General features: G+C 37.6%; 1 protein-coding gene across 1 annotated transcript in view; it reads left to right on the forward strand.

Moving 5' to 3' along the window:
* LOC149168523 (aminodeoxychorismate synthase, chloroplastic-like) overlaps window positions 1-13,311 on the forward strand; it is a 318,992-nt gene that overhangs the window by 42,946 nt on the left and 262,735 nt on the right. The window contains exon 2 of the mRNA XM_089428287.1: window positions 7,038-7,520. Coding sequence (XP_089284413.1) covers window positions 7,157-7,520 — 364 coding nt within the window. The 5' untranslated portion in view covers window positions 7,038-7,156. The remainder of the gene's footprint in view (window positions 1-7,037; window positions 7,521-13,311) is intronic.

The following is a 13,311-nucleotide window of genomic DNA, read 5'->3' on the forward strand; positions in this document are numbered from 1 at the left end:
ATCCACAAACCGATGGTCAAACAGAGAGGGTCAACAAATGGTTGGAGGGATACCTATGGAACTATGTGACCGGGCAGCGACGATCATGGATTCAGTGGTTACATTTGGGCAAGTATTGCTACAACACCACCCATCACATGTCCATTGGTATGTCACCTTTCCATGCCTTATATGGTTATGATGCTTTGTCTTTTGCTGACATCGTTTTTGGAGACAGCCAGGCCCCAAAGGCCAAAGATTGGATCCTAGAGAACTAGGATATCCTCAAGGCTCTCAAGGATAATTTGTTGACAACCTAGAATCAACAAAAGATGTATGCAGAAAGGCACGAGATTCAGAGGTAGTTTGAGGAGGGGGACTTGGTTATTCTACGACTACAACCATATCGCCAGTCTACATTGAAGCAGAAGGGGGTCGAGAAGCTACAACCATGTTTCTATGGGTCATACAGGGTGACTAGGAGAGTTGGGGAGGTGGCTTATGAGCTGGAGCTTCCACCGGGGAGCAAGATTCGCAATGTATTTCATGTCTCATGCCTCAAGAAAGTGTTGTTGTAGCAGGTGACAACAACTACGGAGTTGCCTCCACTTGATGATGAGGGACATCTGGTTCTGGAACCAAAAGCCATTCTGGAGACTAAGGAGAGGAAACTAAGGAGTAGAACTATCAGGTAGTACTTAGTACGCTGGAGGAGCTTATCGGATGAGGATGCTACTTGGGAAGGTGAACACATACTTGAGCACTCAGCACTGAAGTTGCTTGGGGACAAGCAACATTTGGGAGGGGAGGACCGTAATGTCTCTTCCTAAATTAATTTGTCTCAAGATTATTTTCCACAGTTTTGACATTTTTGGTAGTCATGGGACCCACGAAATTTTGGGAGAAAGACTTAGGAGAAAGAAAGGGAGGCCGAAATACTTGGTTAGTGGAGCGTGGGGGCCATGTGCACAAGGAAAAACACACTTGCCTAAGGAGAATTTCAAATAGCCAAGGAAGGGAGGTAGAAAAACTAGATGGAGGGACCCACGCGGGAAAAGGAAGCTCACTAATTATAAATAGGAGAAGCTCAACCTCATTTGGGGTCTTTTGTCAATTGAACTCACTCTTGTTGCTCGAGCTGCTTAGTTGGGTCACTTTCTATTTAGAACTGAGTTTTCCAAGCGGAGAACTCACCCTCTCTTCAGGGGACTTCGAGTGTCACCCTAGGGAGGTCAAATCGTACCACTTTGGAGAAGAGTTGGAGGGGATTCAGAGCTTATCACTTAGCCATTTGCTTAGCTAGTGCATGTTCCAGGAGGACATAAGAAGGGAATATGCTGGTGTCATTCCAGGGGTCTTCCAGGTAGCAATTTTCGAGAAAATTTTGGTATAGAAGCTTTAGTGGGATATCAGCCTTTTGAAGGAGTTTTGGAGCAGGAGATTGTTACTTGAAGGTAGCATGAAATGCAACTTCGCGGGTCAGCGCAAAAGCCTCTCATTGGGCACACGTGGGAGCTTGTGGGACGAGTTGGAGTTGGTTGGGGGAAATAAGGAGAACCTTTGGGGAGTGTAACTCAACCTTTTTGGAGTGATTTGGAGGGCTTTCTCTAGGAGTTGCAGGTAGGCCATATTTCCCAGCAGCTGGAGGAAGACGTGTTATTTGGGGATGAATTTTGGGGGTCAAAACCGAACCAAACCATTTCTGGGTTTGGTGGGTTATTTTTGAAGAGCTTGGGATTAATTTTGCAGAATTTTCTGAGCACCCAAGGTGGGGTTTTCAACAACTTCTTTCTAGCAGACAATGCAGTTTTCTGGGGCAGCATAGGGCATCATTGGAGTTGCTAATTTTATCATCTGGGCTTGTTATTTTATCACTTGGGTTTTGTCACGCTTTTCCTAATTAGGAACAGTACATGAGAATAGCTGAGTTTGCAGCTATTTCTTGTGTATTTGGTTTCTTTGTTTATTTGTGCCAATATTTCTTGTATGTAAATGTGCTACTTTCTGTTAATAATTTTTTCTTGAAGCATTTTCTGGAAACCATAAGAAAAATAAATAAAGAGGAATATTATAATATTCCAAAGTTATTAAAATTTTATCTATCTGGGATATTACATATGGAAGGCTCTGATTTCAAGTTGCTTTTCTATTTTTTTTTAAGGTTATAAATCATAGAGTGCACACATGTTTTAAAAGATGAAAAACTGAATAAGATAGTATTGCTGTCATGAAATTATGGGAAACACCTGGGAAACATTTCCCATATGCCTCCATAGAGGCAACATCTAGGAAATGTTTCCCAAGTATTTCACTTTCATTCCATACTGTTTTCACAATGGGAAAATTTCAGAATTTTGGTTAACTATCCTAGAATCAAGGTGCTAAATAATAAATTTCCCGTAACTATCACAAACAATTACATCATTAGTTGTTGGCCCACCTTGTAGTAGAACTTTAAGATATACCTCTTCTATATTTTGATGCCATGTTCATATGCAACTACTTTAATATGGTTGATACCAAGGTTAAGCTGTCCCAAAGAGGACTGAATGCTCTCCGTAGAAACAATGATTAGATATTCAACATAGGTATGAGTAGGACAAGCATATTCTGCTATATTTAGCTTATTGAAAATAAGTTAGAGTACAATAAGCCTTGTTATCACACATAATGTCTAGGCACCTCGTCAACAGTTCAGATCGGGAGTTGTCACTCTGATCCCCAATCTCTTCGTTTAAGTTGTCTCCCTACAACAGACTAAGGGGGGTAGACCTTACTGAAATGGAATGAAGAAGAATTAATTGGGAACCAACCAATCTGGGAGACACAGTTGAGCGACCAAATGCTTGTTTAGATCTAGCAAGACTTAAATGATTTGATTTAGACTATTGATACTAGTGCCTTGTGAAATCAACTATCTTGCTAAGAAATTTAGGACCAAGTATAGGATGGACAACTGCTGCTAAGGAAAATGTTATTATGATGAAAAGAGATGCAAGATGTGATTAACAAAAGGATGAGTGAATAGTCTATGAGGTAAGATTATTTATGGTTCAAGTACTTAGTATTGATTTTCCTTAGGACAAGAGCATTTAATGAAGACAATCTTACATAATACTAATACAAATAGGATACCAAGATGCCAAAGATATAATTGTTCAAGTGAATAACGCAAAATGTATCTCTTAAGAAAGATCACTGATATGCCAAAAATCCACAATAACCATAAACTAATAATGATATTAATGGCAAGAGAAAGAACTAGAGAATTTACCCACGGTGTTATTCAAATCTATTATCCAATGACAATAAGATCATCAATGCTCTTTTTTAGACAATTAGGATGCCTTAACTCAGACAATAATAAACGTTCTTACTGAAAAGATTTGCTGAATAAACAATATTAAACATTCACTTTCCCCATGAATTAAAGACGCTTATTTTTCAGTGATATCAGTTAAGCTTTCAGAGGTAATAAGGGCAGCAAAATTTTTCTATGACAGTAAATAGATTAGCCCTTTAAACTCTTATGACAATCACCTTTAGAATTATGTTTCAACGCCTAAGTTTCAGAAATTTAATATTCAGGACAACAGTAGATCAAATTTATTTTCAGCGCTTTAAACTTCAGAAATGCATTCAGGACAACAAGCTTATATGTGTGTAATCCTAATTCAGAACTCAGAAAATATCAAGCATTTAAACTTAAAACCCAATGTCAATAACCACTAAAACTTGCTGAAGTAAGAATGCGAAAATCACCCAAAAGCACCTAATTTTCAGAGATTTGCATTTAAAATAGTAGTGAGTTCTTTAGGGACAGCAATGAACCAAATTAGTGCAAGTATGTAAAACAGTCCCAAAATATTCAATTTGATATGTGCAATCCAAATTCAGAATTTAGAAAATAAGTGTTTAAACTTGACGCTACTAACCATGCCAAACCTTGCTGCAAAAAATATTCACTTTCAAAATGAAGTAACAATACTATGTTTTAGAAATAATGTTTATGACAAAAATAAGCCTTAGATGCCAAACTGATGAAAAATATGTTAAATAGTTCCCAATCATTTGTTTCTCAAAAAATATTGAATTTAGATGCAAATTTCTGTTATGATTAAACTTCAAAAAGCAAGGAGACAATCATTCAAATTGTAGTTTTTTACTCAGTGATTATCTTTGTCAATGTGCTTAATGTCACTGCTTAAATTAATTAGCTTAATGTATTGGACAACGAAAGAAATAGAGGTTAGAAAACGAAACCTGAGGCCCTAGGCCTTGAAGCTTTTTATCCAAAATCTTCCAGCAATGAGCAAATCTGAAAATCACCAATTTCTACCCATGGTTCTCTTCAACTTCAATTCAGATTTGAATGGCAAAACCCTCATCCAAACTCATATTTTTTTGTTGTTGCAATTTTGTATCTCAGAAATTCATGAAACCCCAGATCTGAAATTTCACTGAATGATCCTTGAATTATTTGGCTCTGCAAACAAAAATGAGACTAGATCTTTCCCTTCAAGGCCTAGATCTATCTTAAAAGCCAAAACTTTCCTCAAATAATCTCAGATCTGAAGCCTTTAATGAAAGATCTTATTGTTTCTTCCTTGCAAACAAAAGTTTGAGGCTAGATCTTGCCCTCCAGGGTCTAGAGCTAGCTTAGATCTGAAGATCTCATTGGATGATTTCTCAAATCTATTCCTGCATAAGTGAAAAGAGAAGAACCCAATACCCAATATGTACAAAAATAGAGAAAATCCAAAAAACCCAAGTGTTAAAATTCAAATATTGTTACAAAACTTCAGATCTACACAAACAAATTACAAATCTATACAAATAATCTACAGATCTATTAAATCTGAAGAGTATGAGTCCAACTCCGCTCCCAGATCTGTAGATCTAAGGCTTTTCCTAGCCAGATCTAGCTATTTAGCACAATTTTTAAGAGATAAATAAATTTTTAAATGAGGTACTAGCCCAGAAAACCCTGCAAGAGAAGCTTCGTTAGATAAATCCTGGGGTTTAAATCAAGTGGGCTCTTCAGATCTTATGCTTTAGGAGTCGGCTGGTCCAACCAAAGAGTTTTCCAAACACCCAACTTTTTAAGTACGAATGGTTTCTGCAAACACTAGATCAAATTGTCAGATCGATAAAATAACAATATAATCTTTTAAGAATTAGAGATACCTGCTAATTCAATCAAATTAAAATTGCTACCTTAGATTCAATAAACTAAGTAAGATACCTGTGCAATAGATTATTCCACGAGAGTTATTAATTGATAATTTATAAATAATATTTAGCAGAACATTAAAAACAATATTACCATAAAATACCGGAGAGAAACACTGCCATCAATAAAACCCCAAAGACTTTGCATTGTTATTATTCCAGAAATATTACAAGAGAGCTTCGAGAGCTAGTACACGATCTAAAAGATCAGATGATTTAAATGACATGAGACCTTTAATTTATAGATTAATTTTCTAATGACTAGTTGGTTTGATCCCTGTCAAAGTAATTTCGACCATTGAAAAATATTTAATTATCTTTTAATTTCCTCCATCGAAATTATTTTATTTTTGAGGAAATTCGAATTTTTCATTTAATTGAATTTTAATCAACTCAAAATTAATTATTTTGAATTGATTTCCTCAAAAAATTGACTTTGACTTAACTACCAAGGCCCAAGGGTCCAAAATCTCTTTAAATTTTCAATATTTCCTTGGCTGGGGACCTCCAAAAATTAATTTTTCTAGAACCCACGAATTTTTTAATTTGGAGAATTAATTTTTCCTAGGACACAAATTAATTAAATATCTGACTTATAATTTTAATTTAATTTTGCCTAAAAATTTAATTAATTAACTCAGGAGGGGATTAATAATTTTTTCAACCCTCAAATAATTTAGCCATGGTGTCTAAATATGAGGGACCATGCACTAAAATATTTTTTACATCAATATATTACAATTTAATACTTGAAGGGGGAACAATCATTTGTTATAGACTCTCAATTATTTACCAAATTCAGCGACTCAAATATGATCTAATAAACCATGTGATTTGTAATAAAATAATTTAACCTAATTAGCTAAAATTATTTCGAAATCACTTTACAAAAGACTCTACTAGAACACTAGGACTTACCTAAGATCTTGACGACAAAAGCCACCCTAGCTTTGGGGTGAGGTTGGAGGGAAAAACTTTGCCAATCATCTGTGTTTAGAAACACACATGAATCAGTGAGACGCAAAGCCTCCTAGGGTAGAAATCGTCATAAAAAAATGTAGGATTACCTAGGTTGTCACATACATAGATGGTCTTACAAACTTGCATAATGGGTTTACAACTTTTACAAAATAATGACTAAAGATGATGATGAAATCTAGATAACCTTCACTGCCCAAGGATGACTAAATCTTCTTGCAAAAATGTACACTGCTATAGGGTAGTTGATGCGGAGTGGTCAACAAGCCCTACGTTGACTTCTACATATATTTAATGGTAACCCCCAAAACAACGCAAACCTTGGCATATATTGAGATTAGAATAAGTACTTAAATCATAACTTTTCTTGGCTCACTGGGGGCCTCATGCATGACAACATTGCTCTTGCATTAGGAACATATCTGCTATGTAATGATAAGTCTCTGATTTTGTCCGTCTATGCAAAAGTATAATTTAATTTTTCAACTTTATGATCCTTATCTTGAACAATACCTGAAAAGATTTGTTTTCATGTTAAAAAGTGGAATATTCTTCTCTAAATTCAAATATCTAGATATGATATTATTGATATTTCATGTGGTGATGACCCATTCAGTTCTCTTTGATGTTTCTGTTTGCTTGCAGTTTTGTTTCTTAGTGTCTGTTTTGAAGATCAATTCCATTAAAAGGATAATAAGATACAATCCAGTTAATTCCAATGTTTTGTGTCACAGATTTTAGTGGTGACATATGTACAAGTTCATAGGCTTCAATTTCTAGTGTTTGGTGGCAGGTTTTCTGTGGACCTATTGAACTCATTAAATTGATTTGCCTTGTGTCCCTCACAGGTATAAACTATAGGAAAAAGGAATTGAACTTCTGAAAAAGATATTTATAGTAAGCAGTAGCAATAAGAGACATATTTGAGGGTGTAACAAGATCTGGCCTCTTATCTCTTTGTGTTAAAATGGGATGGAACTGCAGTCTTATCTCCTTGCCATTAGAAGTTTCAAATGGTTGGTATTGGAATTTTCCATTGGTAGCTTGGCAATCGTCTGCTTTGAATATGCAATGTGGAGCATTATCTTTTAACAAATCCAAACATATTTCATTGGCAAATGTCTCAAGCTTCCGTAGACAAACTATTGTTGCTAGCATGACCAAAGTGTCTGCATCTTTGATACTTGGTGAGAGTCTGGATTCAGAATTGAGTGACTGTCATACAAGAAAGGAAAAGGAATTGAACTCTAAGCAAGTGAGAACATTGCTGATTGACAACTATGACAGTTATACTTACAATATTTTTCAGTTACTAGCAGTGGTAAATGGAGGTAAGACACCTTGGATTTTGAAAATCTAGTTTTGATATGCTATGGAATACACTTTATAATTGATTATTGTTTTGTTGTACCTTTTCCCATAACATTAGATACCATTTTATTAATCCATGCACACGAAAATCTGGAAACATGATTTTTTAATTCAGTTTTCAGAAGAAAATCTGTAGTCAATAGTTGTGAAGATATTGAGAAAGCAGGTTGATAGTTTTGATTTATATTGTGTACTTTATTTAGGACCATAAAGGCAACTGATTAGACAATATTGGTGAACATGGAAGTTGCACGAGGATAGTAAATGTTTGTATTTACTATTGTTGTACAGTGTAAACTGGTTGAAATATAGTACCAGCAGAGATATGTCTTAACTCCAGATCTAGTAAGCACCAATAGGGATAAAAAAGAAATGGAAGCACAAACTTATCGGTGCTCAGTATATCGGGGGTTAAGATAAATCTATTGATCTGATAATGATTACAATAACTTAATGTGTAAATTAGCTTAAGTTATGAAACTTAATTAACAATTGTAAGAAAGACTTGTAGAAATTTTTTCCACTGGAAAAATCCGTAATTTTCATTAAGAGGAGAAAATTACATATTGTAAATGCGGTAGCATATGCTAAATCTTTTCATACCAAGATCCACCACGCAGGGTGATCTGTCATTGTATACCAAATATAATGATGATAGCCTATTTTTACTGTCTGGCTTGTTCGCCTGTACAAGACCACGCAGGGTCATAATTTCTCTATATATATGTTTTCGTGGATAGTCAAAAAATTCCAGATTTTATGCATTTATTTCTCTGATATTCGGGACTGTTGTCCCTATTGGATTCTCTGGTCTATATATGGCCTGTGGAAGAAACGGTACTCCTCAGACCCTTGCTGTTCCAATATTATCCATTCTCCTCTGGGAAGAGCCAAAGCCTCCTTGGATAATTGATCAGCGCAGCTGTTATGTTCCCTGTATATGTGAAGGCAAGAGATGTGATTGAAAGCTGCCTTGAAAGTTTGTATTTCATACATTATATTGCTGAGAGTATGTATGTGACAAATTGTAATATGGTTGAACCAATTTACAACAGTCTTCGAATCCCCAAATATATTAAGATTTTGACACTGCTGTTCCAGGGAAAAGTGTAATAAATTGCGAAGAGCCATTATTTCCGCAAAGTTGTTTGAGCCCACACCAAGCCCCATCTGTACTTTGAATCTATGTTCTTCGTTTATATGAAGCACGAATCCTCCCCCACAGCCATTTTGGTTTGCTGCCCGGTCGAAGAAGGCCTAGGGGGTAGTTAAATCAATAGTAGGAGGAGGCAAGATATTCCTCACCCTGGTGGGAGCGGGATCAGGAAGTTCCGTGAAAGAGGAGATAATACTGGCTTCAGTACGCGGCCAGCACACCATCAGGTTCTCAAATATATATCGGTTTCGAACTTTCCATAAATGCCAAGCCACAATTAAGGGGAGGTTCAATAATTTTGAGCCTGGATGCCTTTGTTTCCAGTCGACCCAAGCGCTTTGAATATCAACCCCGTTCCAAGTTCCAGTGAAGCCGATGGGAGCTGAGATGTTATGCCAAAGAGCTTGTGAAACCGGACAATGAAGGAAGAGATGCGCAGTTGTTTCTTCTGCCGCCTTGCACAGGATACACCAAGAAGGCCCGTATATCGCTCGATGGGAGAGATGTTCACCTGTGGGAACGATGTCTTTAAGAACGCACCAAAAGAAGAGCTTTGTGCGAGGGGGAGCTTTTAACTGCCATATATCTTTCCACCAGTTGCAGAGCGAATCAGGTTTTTTGTGCATTATGAGAGTGCTGTAGCCCTGCTTTGGTGCGTAGATACCATTATCAGCCATACACCATACTAATTCGTCTGACCCCTGTTTAATCCTTATATGAGATTCAGTTAATGCTGAGATGAAATTGTCCCATTCCATATGCCATTGTGGAGGAAGATCGAGGTGTAGGGCCGTCTTCCAAGCCTGTGAAAATATATCTGAGCGCTGTTGATCAACAATGTCAGCAAATACCTTGATTTCTCGGCCATTTAGGAGTCTGATAAGTTCTCTGCTGAGTATATGTCTCCCTCCACTGCCAATCCACGGATCAAGCCCTATCCTGCCTAACATTCCATCATTTATTCTCCAGACCAAGTTGTCACGGATTTTACACTACTTTATCTATGTCTCCGGGCCCACTCAACTGAGCAACAGTGCCATTAATATAATGCGAAGCATCTCATATGCTTTGTTACATCACCATGGAACTCAATTCTGCAACACAATGTTATCACTGACGCTAGGAAGATTGTGGCATTGATCTCAGAATATGGAGAATGGCAAGAAGGACTTGAAGTCAAAGAACTATTGCACTCATTGTAATATGAGTGGTCACTAGATTGAGAAATGCTGGAAACTCCATCCACGTCTTCGTTCAAAGCAGGGCAAGAAAGTTGTGCAAGCACCCACAAAGGAGGTGGTAGTAGATGAAAAAGTGGAGCACACAATAACAATCCAAGAAGCAGTTAATGAAGAAGCTCAGCTAAGAAATGAGAATCAATTAGCTTGGCTGGATAAGAAATTGGTAACCTACTTGTAAATTTAGTTGCTTCAAACTTTGTAAACCTCACATGTTGTGTATGGGACCCCTAGAAGGGCAGATTGTACAAGTGATGACCTGTTATGACATCACTTATATGAAACATAATGTTCTTATGCTTTTCGAAAATGTACAAATCAGAGAGATAAGTCAATCCATGTATATAGACTTCTGGTGGATCAAAAGTCCTTTTGTGGGGAGGTTTAATCCAAGAGGATCTCTAAAACCAAGAAAAAATATTGTCAAATTTTTATGAAATTGTACCCATGTTGAAGAGCTCATCGAGATCTTTCCAATGATGCTTGAATGGAGTCAAACATACGTCATATGAGAAAGTTATGGCCTTCTGAAGTTTTGGTCCAATGGGCAAAAAGTTGGTAGGGTGTGCCTCGCGGTAGCCCTAGAGGAGGACATGTGGCAGTATGGATGGTATAGATGCTGACGTGGCAGTACAAATGTTGACGGGTGGACTAATCACTATGTGACATGTGGCAAGGTTTGCTCACAAGGCCGACAAGTGGTAGTTTTGGAGCAGGACACATGGCACTGGTGAGGTAGGGCTGACGTGGTAGGTTGACTGTGTATGCCATGGCAACCCCATAGGATGACTTAGGGCACACGTGATGGTGTGGCTTGCTGACAGAGCGGGTTATGTGGCCCACCATGTGGCAGTTCGAATTTGCCAAAAAGGGCCTTATTGATCGTGAAAGGGTCGGGCAAGTGGATCGAACCCTTGAACTACTTGGCACAAATCCAAAAACATACCACTATGCCAAAGGTGGTTCTTAATATCAATGGTGGCAAACTTCTATTTAAAGTGTGTTATTGGTTGGTTTTTCAAAATCAGACCAATTGGGATTTCGACCCCGTGACCTATATGCCATCAATCCAACGATTTAGCCAACACACCAACCTTGTTACTTGGTATAGCGGAGGCAAAAAAATTCTATTTTGTAATAACCCTTTAATTTATTTATCTAAATTCCCATAAATTTTTCTATGGATTTTCTTCAGAAAAACACACCATAATTTTTGTTGAAAAATTAAACCAATTTAAACAATTAAAAATCTAGTAATCATAAGCTTATAAATAATTCTAGTGCAAACCCCAACTATTTTATTTATAATTTTGAGAGGAAAATTACATGAATCCACTTTGAGGAAAATTTGATGGATAAATCATCCGAAAACACTTGGTCGGATATTTCCTTAGCAATTTCATTGGCTCCTCGGCAACTCGATCTCTTTGCATTTATCAATTCGACCTTCTTGGAAATATTAATTCAACCCACTTGAAGTAGCAATTTGGCCCTCCTTAGAATGAGAATTTGACCCTTTCAGAAATGTCAATTCGAACCTCCTGAAAACATCAACTCGACCTCCCCTGAGAAATAACAATTCGAGCTCCTTCAAAAGTAGTAACTCAACCTCTTTTGGGAATAACGATCTCCAATTTTGATTTTTCAGTTAATAGGATTAACGAGACATTTAATCTCGTTAAGCTAATTGATTCTCTAATCGTTAATCAATTAGCACAATTTTGTAATCTGGATATTGGAGACATTTTGGGTACACGGGACTTAGGAGAAATCGAAAATTCCAACCTTAGTGGAATGTGGGGGCCACCCCTCATGGAATATGCACCCCTTGGAGGAAAAGTCAATTATGTGGGAAGGGGGTTGAAATAGTTGGCTAAGGGACCCACAAGGAAAGGGAGGTAACAATTATAAATAGGGGGTTGAAGGTAGCATAGAGCATTTTTGATAATTTGCCATTTACACATTGTTGCTCAAGTTGTTCAGCTGAGTCACAAGTGTTGTTTAGCACCAGAGGTTTCCAAGGGGAAATCTCACCCTCTTCTTCGGTGGACCACGAATGCCACCCTAGGGAGGCAAATTATAGTCTTCTTGGTAGCTGGGAGGATACCCAGAAGAGGGAGCTACGCAGGGCTTGGAGAGGTATTGGGTCGAAGAGACGAGATTTGTTGTTGCTGGGTTATTTTCTCACACAAATATTTGCCGGAAAGAGGAAATCTCTAGGAGCAGAGGTGCTTTTCTCAGCAGAGAGAATTGGTGTGGTCGGACCTGCATATTTTTCCCGAGCACTGCCAGGTGCTTGTGGAGCTATTTGTGGGGAAGCTCAACTAGTGGGATTGAGGAGTTGGAATTGTTTGGGATTTGATTGGAGGGGAATCAGAGGAGAGTTCCTAGCCTTTGAGGAGTAGGAAATGCCCCAACTATCATAGGTGGCATTTTCCAGCAGTAGAGGAGGGCCAAGCATTTTGGGGTCAATTGTGGAGCGTCAAAACTAGGGAAAACTCTTTTTAGGTTTGTTGAGGAGAGGCCAAGATTAATTTGGTAGAATATTTTGACCAGTCTAGAGGGCTCAAACAGAGGTCTCTTTCTAGCCAACAATGCGGATTTCAAAGGCAGGGTAGAGCATAGAGAAGAAGTCACTTACCATCATTCGGGCACCTTGTTTTCTCACTTGGGATTTGTCTAGCTTGCCTTTGGCAAGCACGGGTGCACTTGTTCTTACCTATTGTACTCCTACCAGGATATATAATAAAATGGCTCAACTTCTTTGGGGATAAATTGTTAATCTGCTAATATTTTGCGGTGTTTTGATTTGTGGTTGCATGTAAGAAATTTATCGCTGTTATTACTTAATATTTCCATTAGGAATATTACACCATGTGAAATCTAGTGAGGTTGGAACCACTCTAAAACATCTTGAAACAATCAATGGTAATTGTAAAAATTTAAGTAAATAAATGAAAATGAAAGATAAAGGAGAATGTCACTTTTACATTAACATTAATTACATCACATTAGCAGAGCCCTAGAGTTGAATATTATGCTACCTGACTCGTAAATCATTGTTTTTTTAAAATATTGCATTTCAAGGATCCTTAGATGCATTATATGAAACTGAGTGGTTTGGTACCTAGTCCAAACTTTTTTTGCCTAAAACCAGTTAGACCGGCTCATTCAGTCCAATCTAGACTAGTTTTAATAACACTAGTGCAAATTACACCAACAAGTCCAACAACTTCCTTGATCTGAACAAAGGGCCATGTTACCCATCATTTTGTGGGTAATATCCCTAGGAGAATTTTTTTCTCCAAGATGGTTTTCAGCGGGTAGCCAGCAATCCCTTGCAGCCATCAACTAGCT

Source organism: Pinus tabuliformis, chromosome 4_2 (assembly GCF_031772625.1).
Source record: "Pinus tabuliformis cultivar Carrire ecotype Pingquan chromosome 4_2, CPIR1, whole genome shotgun sequence".
Lineage (NCBI taxonomy): Eukaryota > Viridiplantae > Streptophyta > Pinopsida > Pinales > Pinaceae > Pinus > Pinus tabuliformis.